This window comes from Lactuca sativa, chromosome 8, assembly GCF_002870075.4.
Source record: "Lactuca sativa cultivar Salinas chromosome 8, Lsat_Salinas_v11, whole genome shotgun sequence".
Lineage (NCBI taxonomy): Eukaryota > Viridiplantae > Streptophyta > Magnoliopsida > Asterales > Asteraceae > Lactuca > Lactuca sativa.
The window spans coordinates 243,482,914-243,498,247 of NC_056630.2; the positions used below are offsets into that span (position 1 = coordinate 243,482,914).

The 15,334-nt window shown below is 35.1% G+C and overlaps 1 protein-coding gene and 1 long non-coding RNA gene across 3 annotated transcripts; both read right to left on the reverse strand.

Annotated features, from left to right (window-relative positions):
- Positions 1 to 1,168: 1,168 nt before the first annotated feature.
- Positions 1,169 to 13,865, reverse strand: LOC128128035 (uncharacterized). Of its 2 annotated transcripts, XR_008225588.1 has the most exons (4): positions 13,746 to 13,865; positions 7,528 to 7,829; positions 5,365 to 5,413; positions 1,169 to 1,333 (listed from the first exon to the last, which is right to left on the reverse strand). It is a non-coding gene; the product is annotated as an uncharacterized LOC128128035 (long non-coding RNA). The 2 variants fall into 2 exon arrangements; XR_008225587.1 differs by lacking the exons at positions 5,365 to 5,413; positions 7,528 to 7,829; positions 13,746 to 13,865 and adding an exon at positions 2,013 to 2,094.
- Positions 8,095 to 13,834, reverse strand: LOC128125838 (receptor-like protein 49). Its single transcript, XM_042896934.2, has 2 exons — positions 8,427 to 13,834; positions 8,095 to 8,342 (listed from the first exon to the last, which is right to left on the reverse strand). Exons 1-2 carry the CDS (start codon positions 11,496 to 11,498, stop codon positions 8,238 to 8,240), a joined length of 3,177 nt encoding a protein of 1,058 aa, XP_042752868.2. The 5' UTR covers positions 11,499 to 13,834; the 3' UTR covers positions 8,095 to 8,237.
- Positions 13,866 to 15,334: the final 1,469 nt, after the last annotated feature.

Genomic DNA, 15,334 nt, shown 5'->3' on the forward strand with positions numbered 1-15,334 from the left:
GACGCTAAATTACAATCTTCTTTGTCTTTGTGCTACCGGTCTCAATATGTGAGAATTAGGTCAAATAGAAAAAAGATTGGAAAAACTTACCAGGTAAATGTCGATAACGACTGAGGAATGAAGGAGAGAGAGATGAATTAGAAATCGATGGCTTAGCATTGTCCTTTTCCTCAACTCCTCGCTGGTGGTGGCGGAGGATAGCGCCTGAGAACGCAATCGAGGTGCGAGGAATATACAAAATTTGGGGAAATTGTGTGTGGACATGTGGGTACTGGAGTGAAAAATAGAACGCTTCAAATACTTTTTTTTTTGTTTTTTTTTTTTTTTTTAACTTTCATAAATACTATTTTTATTTCTAGATTTTCATAAATTTATCTAGAACCTTTTTTGGTACAATAACTTTTAAAATTATATTACTAAATAAATTTAATTAAAATATCAAATAAATAATTTGTTTATAAATAATTAAAGTTAATTGTGAAATTATCTAAAAAAACATTACATTAAATAACAAAATTATTAATGTAAATATTTACTAGACAAAGTTCTTAATTATTCTTAAGTATGTTGATGTGCAATACATTGTATTTGACGCGTCACAGTTAGCTGATAAGTTAACTGATAAACTAGTTTATTTTTCGAGTTTTTTTAAACTGTCATGTTTGGATTACCAAATATACCACTTACTTAATTACAAAAATGTCTTTTTTTTTAAATTGTTTTATTAAGTCGTTTTATATTTTTCAGTTAACTTTTCAGCTAATTTTACCATATAATATTTTTTTTATCATCACCATTTAGTAAAAACTAAAATATTTACTAAAACTTTATTATGACAATCATGACATGCCTTCAACTTCAGTGAGTTAAGGTATTTATGCAAAAATACTAATCTACTACATAATAGATAATCTTTTTACTACAACATCTTATGCAAAGATGTCACGCCTTGATAATTGAATTGCCAAACAATTTTCGAGATAATCAAATCATTTTGTCATCATTAGTTCGTAACTACTAATTGCATGCCACTCAAGCATTTTATACAACACAAAAGTAGTTTGTCTATACAAGTTTAAACAGAGGCACATGTTGTGAACAACCTCTAAAACTACATGTTTACATGTTTAACCGCCACTATCATGCACATATTGTAACAACCATAAAATTCGAGCCAAATTAAAACATTTTAATTCATTCAAAACCATTAAGTTCATACATTTGTTTTCAAAATAGTTTAATCAGAGTATTTCCAAAACCCATATCACATAAGTCATAAAACATGAGGAGCAGTACGATCACGCATTCGTCTTGCCACGGTCTCCTGAAGTACCTGAAATAATACACTGAAACTGTAAGCCCGAAAGCTTAGTGAGTTACCCCTAAAATACCAACCACAATACCATACACATAGCATATCATATCATAAACACAACAGTCATTCATATCGAGTCTACAATGTGACTGGTCCGCCTACACCAGGCCTTCAGTCCACCTAGTCCACTCTCTAAGTCTACAGTATGACTGGTCTGCCCGCACCGGGCCTTCAGACTGTCTGGTCCACTCTCCGAACCTCGGCACGTCTGGTCCGTCCTCTTAGGGCCTTCCGCCTATCCGGACCGCTCGTCGGCCCTTCGGTCTAACCGGTCCGCCCTGGGTATGTTGGCCTACAGCACATAGCATGACCCGCCTCAACCCAACCTCAGTCCAAACAACCATGTGCACATAAACATATAATCATATAATAATTCACATCTAATCAAACTGATCTAGTAGATCACATATCATAGCAACATACTAACCAGGATACTGACCTAACCAGTCACTAACATAGTATCATCCTATATACCAAGATACCGACCTTAACCAGGTCTCTAACATAGCATCATCATATATATACCAGGATACAGACATAGCAAGCAATAACATATCAAACAGATACCCATATTTCAATCCGAGAAAGGGTTGGCCTTGGTGCCTTAGACCCTGTCGATATAGTGAGGATAACTCACCTGCAACTGCCGACTTGAAGAAATAAGACCACATTGCTTCGACCACCAGCACGAACTCCACCACTGATCATTACCAATTAACCAAAACCAATAAACACGAATAATTACCAAAATACCCTTGAAAGTCAAACTGGTCAACCCTTGGTCCAAGTCAAAGTCCTCAGTCAAAGTCAACCTTCCTGGTTGACCCTACTCGTCGAGTCAACCCGTTGACTCGTCGAGTTCCTATGCTCAGAAACTCCCATGCCACGATTCAAATCGCCAAGTCGCCCCAAGACTCGTCAAGTCCAACAAGCTCTAAGTCCTTTCCTGCTCAACTCACCGAGTCATCCCTCGACTCACCGATTCACAACTCAACCAGAAAAGGTTAGGACTTCACGACCAGACTCGCCGAGTCCAAGAACAGACTCACCGAGTCCGAGGCAATCTTCAACAGAGTCGTCGAGTTGTTCTTCCAACTCATCGAGTTCCTACCCATCTTTATACAATTCGCCGAGTCCACCCATGTGACTCGCCGAGTTACTATGCGACTCAAGTCTAATATCTAGCCCGACTCACCGAGTCATCTCCCAGACTCATCGAGTCCATACATAACATCTTCATTCAGACGATTTCAGGCCATTTCATTACTTCCAAAACATAGATCTAGACTCCTAGGGCCAGATTCACACGTAAAGTTTCCAACTTTACGTGCATGCAAGGCTCAACAAGCTCCAATCAAGCTATAAGGAGGTTTTGGGACAAAGATACTCTAAATCAAACCCCATGGCTAATGCTTTAGGCTTTCATAGCTCACTATTAACCTAGATCTGAAGTTGCAACTTCATATCTAACCTCTAAACCCAAAATGGGTTCCAATCAAGCTAAAATTCCCAAAACAACCAAGAATGGATCTAGAAGTATAAAACTCAAGGTAACGACTTGTTACCTCAGAAATGTGCCCAAGAAGAAGTAAATTTCGAATCTACAATGATCTCCCGATGCTAGCATCTTGATATTCTAACTTTCTTGTCTTAAATTCTTCTTCCAAGCTCAAACTTTAACAATGGAGGCTCATACACACTAATTAGGGTTTCTAGAACTCAAATGGGCAGAAAAGAGGCTGAGGGTGGCTATAATGTTCTTTATATAGGGTACAACTTCCGGGATTAGGGTTTTCTCCCTTTAGCACCAACTTGTCGAGTCCATCTGCCGACTCGGCGAGTTGGCCACTTAACCCGTAACAAAATTCCGCTCAGACTCGGCGAGTAAGAGGACCTACTCGTCGAGTCCCTGACTTAATTTACACTCTACTCCCTGGAACTCTTGCTTCTAACTTGGTATGTTACAATTCTCCCCCACTTAAATTAGGCTTCGTCCTCGAAGCCTGCTGCAGCACAAAATTCCAAAATAATAATCCCACGATGAAACTTCGGATCTCAACTGACTCAGATTCCTCCAAACACTACCATCAAATCTCATAGAATCCAACTCTTTCTCTGTAGATTTCTGACAATTGCTCCAAACTGGCTACCTGCTTTCTCCTACTGATAACAGCACTTATCAACTCAGGGTCACCCAGAGGATACATTCTTATTTCTGAATTTTCCCACTTCGCCTCGCGCGAAACTAGATATCATTACAACGTACCGGTCCTGACCCGATACCAATTCGTTACCCCTTGCCCAAACCGGCACTACTTCTATTGAATTGCACTGCTGGGAACTCATCCCGATTTCTTCTTGAAACAACTCTTTCTTTCCATGCTAACAGGATGATAAATCCTACAGCTCCTGAGCAACTCCTATGAGCTCCCATTTACAAACATATACACATATTGAACCTGATCCAACATCCTTGGGCTGGAAAGACCCGACACACTGACGATACCTCCAGACATCCCCCGGATGAAATACCACTACATACATAACCTCCTAATCACAACCCTACTGAAAATCCAAGACTTCATCCTTGTATCCCTTCCGAACTCCTCTGGTTCTACACCACCGGAAATTCTTCCGCGGCCTCAACGGACACCCAACCCGTATGTGCTTTCATACCACTGGTACAAACACAATGCTCAATAATCATAATTGGAATACTTTCAATCATCCATCCATACTAATGCTTCCACTGCAGTGAACCAACACTCCTTCTCGGAGCTACATACCCTTCCCTTTCCTTATCCAAGGAAACCTACTCGACGACCTTACCACAACAACAAGTGCCACGATGCTCACACCCCACTCTACACTATCCCTTATAGAGTAACTGATATTCCATGCATCACATATACTCTGAATCCGATCACAAGGGCTATCAAAGTCCATACACCACATTTTACTAACATAATCAATACCCGAGGCCAGACCTACTGGTTGCTATTGCATCACAACATACTCAAGCCATCTCCTCATATAGACCTTTCCACACCTTTTACTAACATAATCAATACCCGGGGCTAGACCTACTGGTTGCTATTGCATCACAACATACTCAACCATCTCCTCATATAGATCTATCCACACATACAGAGTCTTTAACATGACTGGACCGCCTTACCAGGCCTTCAGCCAATCCAGACCATTCTCAGAACCTTCAGCATGTCTGGCCCACCCTCCAGGGCCTTCACTCTGTCTGGACCGTTCTCCGAGCCTTCGTGCAATTTACTCTAGTTTTTTCTTTTAAATTTGATACCAATGTTTTTGCAAATGTTTTTGGCTTTTAACAAATTGGTGGTAGTGAATTGGAACACCATTGAGGAATACTCTATGGCCATTGGCGTACGTAAATGCATTTGGCAAAAAAAAAGTCTTCCAAACAAAGACCTTGAAGTCAACAAAGCAGACCCACTAATCACACTCATACACAAAAAAAAAAAAAAAAAAAAAAAAAAAAAAAAAAAAAAAAGGACATGACTGATGCACTAAGTAAGCATCTTTCTTGTGGAATTTTCCATGAAACTTCTCCCTATCAAATGTATTCATCTTTAATATAATTATAAGTATCTTTTAAATCTAAAATAAATTACAATCATATTTTAACCTAAAATATCTTTAATATAACTACTTTTAAAGATTAATGAAATTATATACCAATAGTTTTTAAGTAAACACACGAATGGTGTCTGTGATTTCAGGTAATTAGCGTGTATTGTTCTTTAACAGTTTTTTTAAACTTGGACGGTCCCTATGGTTTGGTTTTGTTTCGGGTTTGGTACCCAACAAAGTTAATATGACTATCTTGCACTTAATGATATTTTTCTATAATTTTTAATTCATTTTTTATTATTATGTTATTATTAAATAGAGTAAATTATTAATGTCAAATGATACTTCACCAAACACCAGATGCTGCCCTTAAAACCACCTACCCCACCATTGCAAAAGATTGAAGGATCCAGCCTCACACCATTTTCCCCTCTGTTACAGACAAAAAACAACATCATCATCCATTCCTGATGAAAATCAAATTCATACCAAGTTCACTCGATCAGATATATAATCTCAACTCTCGTAAAAATGTTAAAAAAAAGAAATGAAAGACAGAATTTGACATTACGGTTTTATTAGACATGACAATTTCAACCCATTTACTTGAAAATAGGCACTAAAAATGACCTAAATAAACAATACAAAATGAAGCAATTAGAAACAGTTAGTCATGAAACAATATATACAAGGTTCAGGCAAAACGTCTAATGCACTTGAATTAGACAGAATTCGGGAATAAAACAATTTAAACACATAATTAATACTGGGGATGCGTCAAGAAAAAATCAAAAATTAAAAAACATGGAAAGCAACATAACCCATGAGATAATGTATATAGAAGAGCTTTTTAAGGTTTCCTAGGTTAAACCAACATAAATAAATATTATAGCATCTCACTTTCATTTGTTTAACCATAACATTGTATTTTCATTTTTTTTTTTCTTATTATGGCATTGTGCTTTGAAATGTGCACCCAGTTATAATATTGTTCTTCAAAAATAATTCTTATTAGCATGCTGTACTTAGAAAATCATCCAAATAATAGCAGTGAGAATTGCTTTTTACAATGTTCAGGCAGAATACAATATGCGACACTCACTCGGAAGAAGAGTTGCTGATTTTGAGTTCTTTACCAAATTTACAGTTATTAAAACTGAATAAGACTATTGCCACATGCTACAACTCACATCTTTAAGGTTGTTATTCATTTCAGTTGCAACTAGTGCCATCTCTAATGTGTATAACATGAAATATCTGTGTTGACGTTTACATGAAAATAAACTATTACCCTTTTTCTGTAAAAAAAAGGCAATTGATATCATGAACCATATCAGTCTTATAATCACAGCTGTAGTCGTATTTACTTATCGTCATGGAAAACAATCTATATCCACAAACTTGTATTTTTTGGTCTTGGGATAATTTTCAATTTTTCTTGATCAATATAAGTGGTTTTGGGCTACTTTCCATGAAATACGTAATTCTATTTAATCAGTTAGAAGTCACTACTACAAAAGACTTGGAAGCCAATGGACAGTTTGCAGCCACAAACTGGTAAGCTCTGGGCCTCGCCTATCTTTTTCTTTTTTTTATCAATCAAAATTAAATGGTGTATACGGCACCTATAGTTAGCATGTTACAATCATATTTTATCCTAAAATATCTTAAATATAATTAGATTTATACATTAAAGAAATTATATAATAGTTTTTTGAGTAAACCACATAATGGAGTCCTGTGGTTTCGGTTTTGGTCCCCAACCGAGTTAATATGACTATCTTGCCCTCAATGATAAATTTCTGTAAGTTTTTAAATCATTTTTTATTATGTTATTATTATTAAATAGAGTAAAGAATTATTAACGTCTAAAATGGACCCACCCATCAACCCCACGTCGCTTGTCTTCATCAGAGAAATATCACGGCCGCCAGTTTCAAATTTCAATGGTCTAAAATGGTCACTCGTTGGAGTAAAAAGAAGTGATCTAGGACTGTGGAGTAAAGAGACCTTGAGGAGATAACAAGAGTGTGGGAGTGGGGGCATTGTAGGACCCAATGTTTTAATAATAATAAAAATAATGTATATAAAATAATTAACAAATAAAAAATCTAGTAAGGGCAAAAAAGCATTTTTAGGACAAGAATCGTAACAAAACAATACCACATGGATAGTCCGAGTTAAATCCAACTTTGAAGTCAACAAAGTAAACCCCAAATAAAATAAGAAAAAAAAAACTTCTATTTAACCATATCTTAAAAAAAAAAAAGGATCATCAAAGTAATATTTATCGTTAATTTAATAAATCAAATTTGTAAACATAAAAATATTGAAAACATTTGAAAAGGATTTGTGTGAATAAAAGATACCAAATAAAGCAAACCTTACATCAGTACAAAAGTTAACAAAATTGAAAGAATTACAAATTTCTACAGGAATACCATATTCCATTCCATCAGACACAACAAACATACTTTCAGAATCCAATGTAATAAACGATTCCGATTCCATCAAACCAGAAAACGAAAATAAAAATTAGGGTTTACCTGAGTGTGAGCAAGAACACGGATGACATTGCAGTACTTCTTCATCTTCTCCAGCTGTGACTGGATGTCTCTCTTTCCTGTTTCAGTTTCATCTTTCTTTGAATAATTTGTAAAAGCTTTCTTTTTTTGATTTGCACTCAGATGCTTTTATAAAATCTCCTCTTGATGTCTTCACTCAGATGCTGGGCCCACACTGTGTTCGAGCTGCGGAGCCCACGTGGGGTCTTGACATACCCCAACAACCACCATTGGGGGTGTTTCAATGATTGTCACTGCCTCACATGTCTCTTTCTTGTGGAGTTCTAAGATAAAAGGAATGAAAATTTATTACACATAAAGTAGTAAATAGTATGCTATCCTTCTGAACTTTTATGGTATTTATCGATGAAGTGCAGAGAAGTAAAAATTAGTTGGTAAATTGTATTTACAGTCGCCAAGTTTAGCTGATTTTTCAGTTTTAGTACAAAGAAGACCACATGTAATTTTGGTCCTTATTTTGAGGTTTTGGTAATACTCTGTGCCTCTTTTTTTAAATATATACCAACACCAAAACATAAGAGATTATGGTTAACGGAAGAGAAATATAACAAACATTTTAAAATTGAAACCTTTAACAACATCCACATTACAAACATAGATACAAATAGTTTCATTAAAACAAAAACTTCATTGATAACATATATCTGAGAATTACTTGCATTCCAGAGCGCCTATACAGCTTCTCTTCCTCTCTTGATCTTGGCAACGCTTACCATGACTCCAACGTATATCTTGTCCATGATTTTCTCAACAAACATGAAAAGCCTCCATCTCCACTGCTTCTTCAACAACAGAACTCCAATTACACCCCAAAAACCTGTTGCAAATCCACTCATGATGTCTGAGTAAAACCACCATACCTTGATTGACTCCTCAGCTGCTTTATGTTTCTTCTTGGGCTTTGCTGTTGTTGTTGGGTCTTGATGATCTGAGCAATTGTTTGTCAATGGAGGTCCACAAAGATCTCTGTTCCCAGAATATATTGATGGATCATCATTAAGGGTCTGCAACTGATGGCCTGTTGGAATTCGTCCCCACAAGTTGTTGTGTGACAGATTCAGATGGCTCAAAAAAGTCAAAGCTGCCATGCTTGGAGGGATCGTCCCGGTCAACTTGTTTCCAGATAAATCAAGAGATTCTAACCTCGTCATGTTCCCAATGCTGTCTGGAATATTCCCACTGAGATCATTATTTGACAAATTGAGACCCAACAACATACGAAGTGCAGTTAGCTCCACTGGTATATCTCCAACAAGTTTATTGCTTGAAAGGTCCATGTTATAAACTATATCCAAAATTCTTGCATATACAAGATCAACACCTTTCATAACCGGAATCACATTCTCATTAGAATCAGCCCAACCATTATTGTCATACCACTTTTCTGCACCATTAACCATTGCATTCAACTCTCTTAGGCAATGAGGGATGATACCCGTTAAGTTGTTGTATGCAACATCCAAAATTTGAAGTTTTGACATTTTGCATAAAGATTCAGGAATTTCCCCGGTAAAGTTATTCTTGTGTAATCTTAAAACAATCAAACTTGTCAGGTTTTCTCCAATCCAGTGGGGTATCTTTCCAAACAATTGATTATCACCCACATCTAGGACTCTTAAATATCTTAAATTCCCCAACTCTTGAGGAAGTTCACCAGTAAAGTTGTTGTCATTTAATTTTAACCAATGCAATGATGAATGACTAAGTGCTATATAGCTTGGAATGACACCTGAAAGTAAATTTGAGCTAAAGATCATGGCACCCAACCATTTCAGATTCTGGAGACACTTGGGAATTTTCCCTGTTAACCTATTTCTGGAAAGATCAAGTAAAACTAAATCTGTCATTCTGCACAACAACTTTGGAATTGACTCATTGAAAATGTTATTTGCTAGTATTAATGCCAGTCCTATTTCTGGAAGGTTTGTCAATGGTCCGCTGAGTTTGTTGTGAGAGAGATCTAAGAAATCAATGACAGGCATCTTCCGCAACCATGTGGGCAGAGGTCCCGAAATTGAAGCATTCGACAACACTAACTCAGAGAGCAAGAACTGATTTCGTAGCCACTGTGGCAATCCATTTGTGAGATTGCAGGAACTGAGATCAAGATGATACAACTGGAATGGAGGTATCCACTCACGTGAGACATTGAATGCCAACTTGGTGTTAGAAGAAGCATCCAAGTGCTCCAACATCGAAAGGTTAGCAAAATGGGCTTCAGAAACTACTCCTTCTACGGAATTGTCTGAGATATCTAGATATTTGAGTTTGGCAAGTTGCCCAATTGAAACCGGAATAGTCCCATTTAACAAATTTGAAGAAAGAAAAATATCTTGTAATGCAACAAGTCTTCCTAGAGATGCTGGGATGGGGCCCGTTAACCGATTGGATCCTAGATTCAAATGTGTTAAAGCTGATAAATTTCCAAAGGATTCTGGAATTGAACCATTCAATTGGTTGGAAGAAAGGTCAAGTCTGGAAAGATTCCCAATGAATGTAGGAATGGGACCGATCAACTGGTTATTAGATAGATCTAACATTTCTAAATGTCTTAGTCTTCCTGCAAATTCGGGGATTGGACCTGTCAAACTGCTCATTGATAGATCTAAGTGTCTTAAATCGGTTAGTCTTCCAAGTGCTTCTGGAATCGTACCATTCAAAGAACCACTTAAATCCAACGACTCCAAAGCATATCGGGAGCATTCCGATGTGTTTTGTGGTGAGTCATTCATTTCTATTTCAAAAAGATTTCCATATGCAGCCAATGTTTTCAGGTGACAGTGTCTCCAGATTCCAACATCCTCAATATTCTTAAAATGGTTAGAAGAAAGATAAAGCTCTAGAAGGTCAGGCATAATTGGAACCCAAGAATGCAGCATGTTTCCTGAGAGATCAAGGACTCTTAAGGAACTCATGTTTGTGAAAAAAGATGGAATTATGCCTTCAATTGAATTTTGGCTAAGATCCAGGTGTTGTATGTTAGAAAGCATACTGATATTAAAATGAGCGGAGGATAGAAAAGTCTTATTATCTAGCCAACAACTTGAAAAATGCAGCTCTGATAAAGAGGAAGGGATCATGTTTAGCAAGTTTGCAAAGTTCCATGACAAACTAAGATTAAAACCAGAAAGATCCAGAAATTCAAGGGATGTCATGTTTTGGAAAAATCCAGGGAGTGAAGTTTTCAAAGAATTAAAGCCAAGATCAAGGTGTTGTATGTTGGCAAGAATTCTACTCGAATTAAGAAAAGGACCAAGATGGACATTGGAAAGTCCACAACCATGCAAACTTAACTCTTTTAATGAACGAAGATTGTAAAGCACCTTGTCCCAACCACTAAGATTCAACCAACTCAAGTCAAGATGCTCGAGTGATGAAAGGCCAAAAGTCCATGACATATCATCTGACATCAGCTCACCATTCCAACTGAGATCCAAAACCTTTAAATTAGAAAGATTTCCAATGTGAGGAGGAATAATACCTTGAAAACCAGCAGCAGAGAGATTGAGGTACATCAGCTGTTTGAAGGATCCAATGAACTCAGGGAACCGGCTTCCTCCAAAATCATTCCGACTCAAGTCCAGGTACTTGAGATGCCTCAACTCAGCCAATGAAGAGTTCACCGCATTACCAACTAAGTAGTTGTCTCCTTCGCTACCATAATAGTAATCTCCATTGAGATTGAGGCTGTCAACGGTTCCAGTGAGACTGTCACAGTGGATTCTTTCCCACAGGCAACAATCCTCCCCCACCCATGATGACAACATTCCAGAAGTATCTTCAACACTCCCTTTGAACTTGAGAAGAGCAAGTCGCTCTTTTTGAGAGCAGGCGACACTGACATTTCCAACACCAAAACAAGAATATTTGTTTGCAACCAAAAAAACACATACGAAAATGAGATGGATCCCTAAACCCCTCCGAATTCCCATTATTAACCCTCCTTAACTAACTTGGTTTAATTTAGAAGGAAGTTGAAGTGGAGAGATAGGTTGTTACATTGAAGAAACTACTGCATTTATAATGCCATAAATGAAAAACAACTTATTTCCATGAAAGACTAGAAGTTAATGGACATTTGGATGCACAAGTTGTATTTTTGTGGTACACATGGTAGATGCAATTGTAAATGGAAACAATTCTTTTAAAAATATAAAATAAATGAAACCCAATAATTGACAAACAAGCATTTAGATTTTCAAGAAGTCTAAGATTATTTTATAATATTTTGTAAATAGTAGTTATAAATTATAAAATTAATTTTGATGTTCAATCATTTTACAAAACTAACTTCAAGAAAATAAGTTTTTTGTTATTATTTGACTTGACAAGGTTGATGTGTCAAGCTTAATTAAAAGATACATTATGTAACTCCACATTAAAGATATTATATATTTTTTTTTTATAAAAGATGTGTTTTCTCAAATGCATTACAATTTCATTAGACATAACAATTTCAACCCATTTAATTGAAAAATAGGTATTTGTTATATTAATAATAAAAATACCTATTTTCATAATAATATAAATAGATAAATAAAGAGACGTTGAGGAGATAAAAACGGGGCGGGTGGGGGTTGGGGAATTTATGGGATCCAATATTTTAATAATAAAAAAATAAAGTACAAAAAATAATTAAAGATATAAAAAATCTAGTGAGGGAAAAAATGTATTTTTAGGGCTGTTAGGGATAAAAATCATAATAAAACAATACCACATGGATGGTCCGACTTGAGAAATAATAATATTAAATAAGGGACCAAGCATACACATTACCTTAAACCATAGGGACCATTCATGCAATTTACTCTAGTTTTTCTTTTAAATATGATACCAATATTTTTAGAATTGTTTTTGGCTTTTCACATATCGGTGTTAGTGAATTGAAACACTATTGAGGAATAGTGTATGGCCCATGGCACATGTAAATGCATTTGGCAAAAAAAAAAAAAATCTTCCACACAAAGACATTGAAGTCAGCAAAGTAAACCCACTAATCACACCCATAAACAAAAAACATGGAGGACACGAATGATGCACTAAGTATGCATCTTTCTTGTGGAATTTTCCATGAAACTTCTCTGTATTCCTCTTTAATATTATTATTTGTATCTTTTTAATCTAAAATAAATTACAATCATATTTTAACCTAAAATATCTTTAATATAACTACATCTAAACTTCCATAAACACGTTAAAAATAGAAACGAAAGAAAAAATGCACATAAACCATCACTGTGGTAGTTCACAGGAAGCACAAGTTTAGGGACAGTAGAAACCATATCAGGTACTTAATGATCTTACACTTACACATGTGCAAACTTTGACAACATGCAATGCCTACTGAAAAAGGTTTATTTACTAATGCGAATTAAAAAATAAAAAAATCTATTGACCTACAATAATTATGGTATCATGTACCAGTAGATATCAATACAAAACCTAATCTAATAATATTGGGAGCAATTACACACATACATTATGCATATATAATATGTGGCCTAGTAAAACTATGCACACATAAATAAATAAAAATTCATTTGTAGGAACTGCTTTCATAGCATATGAAGAAGAACCAGTTCCAAATATAGCAGCAATACGAAAACCTGTTTTTATTTTTCCAATTTTCACACAGTAAACAAAAGCAAGAGAAAATAGAGGCTTTTCACGAGCACAGGTCAACATAGGACTATAGTCTATAGGTGATTCGTTGATACAATAAAAAAATACAAACACTTTTAAGTATCAAAGGATCTACTGAGAAGCAGAGGTTTAATTGAGCTTGAAGCATTTCCTCCCTTAAACAGGTAATTACAGATTACGTGGTGACATTATATCTACCATTAGGAGCTGCAAGTGTGTTGAAAAACAGAGGCTATCACCATCTGCTTATATGCATCATTACCTTCTCTGTGTTACAGGTCCCAATTTGTGTGACAATTAGGTCAGACAGAATCATAAAAGTATAGATGGATCATTTTCCCAGTATACATCAATGCAATTGGATTATATTACACATAAAAACATATATGCATCGTTTTCAATAGCCCTAAATTACTATCTTTTTTATCTTACAGGTCCCAATTTGTGTGCTGAATTTTCTTAAAAAAACAAATACAGCAAAGTTCATAAAATATAGAGAATTAGGTCAAAGAAAAAAAGAAAATCGGAAAACATACCAAGTGAACACCATATGAATCGGTAGTGTAGGCTTCGCCTTTTCCCCGTTCTCGTCTACTTCCAGGTGACGATAGTTTTGAGAGTACTCGAAATTTGGGGGAAATTTTGTTACAAGTAAATTACAAATTTGGTCCCTTAGGTTTCGTTTTGTTACAGATATATAACCCATTTAGTAAAATCTAGGATTAATTACAAATTTGGTCATTTTTGTATTATGTCAAAATCTATAATTTTCAAAACTATTTCTTCGATGGACCATTTATGTGTAAGGTCCTCAAAATGAGGTCAAGCAAATAGAAGTGAGTTAAAATGCTTAAAGGAAGAAGAAGTGATGTTGGGTTACTACCATAAAAATAAAGTATGATGTTATTATAAATATTTTTATATTTTTGTAATCATTACATTAAATTTGGAGATTCATAGTAACTTAAACCTAAAAATTATTAGGTGTAAAAGTCCTATAAATTATATATATAAAGAGGACTGATATGGTTGGGATCCGAAATGAAAGTTGTGAGAATGATATAGTATTAATTACATGATAGCAAGGGAAAAATAAATAAAAATAATAATTTTGTTTCTTTATTACTAGTTAAGGGGTACCAATTGGTAGGGGATCACACAAACACACACTTCTCTTGTGTACACCTTGTAATCGATATATAAACAACAAAGAATGAGGTACTTGTGGTTGGCAAATTATAGGATTTTTCAAGTTCAATATTCATGTTTGAGGTCCAAGTCCAACAATGACAAGATATAAAATTAATGTTTATATGTTGGAAAGGATGATATAAATCTATTTTTTTCAATGTGTAATTATGTGTGAAATAGAAGAATATATGATCAAAAAAATAATAATGTGTGACATGTAGATATAGCTTGAATTGGTGAAATATTATTTTATGGAAGGTTAATTGCAAATTAAGGAAAAATTGGTCCATAAATGGATAGCATATCTTGTTTGGGTAAAGGTCAAGGAAAATGGACACGTAAATAATTTGAGAATGATTTGTCAAAGTGTTGAATAAAAAAAAAATGTATGTAAACAAAGATACTTGACAAGTTGGAAATGTTGGTTAATTTCATATTGGAAAGTAGGACGCTAATTTCCTTGTATATGTAAAGTAAACATAACTATAAGTGTATCTGTATTAAAGTGAACTTGAAATAACATATGATGATGCAAGAATGAAAGAAAGATGAAAGTTGTATCTAGTAAGTAATGTATTACTTGAAATGGTATGGATAGGATCATCACAGACATGGAAAAAATAAAATAAGAATTCATACTCAAGATATGTAGATACATGTGTTTGATCCTCCAATATCACTCAAATTGAAGTTAAAGTTGATGCTTCTTGTATTAGAGTTATAAATATCCACTGTTAATATTAAGTTGAATACAAATACAATAATGGTAAAATCTTTATTAATTACTGATGAAAACACATTAAAGAAACTATGTTCACAGCATAAATCTGCATCGATACACTGTAAAAGGATCATACACCCAATGCAGAAACCAAGATAATGATAATGATGTTAAACATCATGAATTACATATGAATTCCCTCTGATATCTTAT

Coding starts and splice junctions, on each gene's coding strand:
- LOC128125838 (XM_042896934.2), bottom strand. CDS start 11,498: ATGGGAATTCGGAGGGGTTTAGGGATCCATCTCATTTTCGTATGTGTT. Junction 8,343..8,426: donor CAGCTGAGGAGTCAATCAAG/GTATGGTGGTTT, acceptor TTGAAGAAGCAG/TGGAGATGGAGGCTTTTCAT.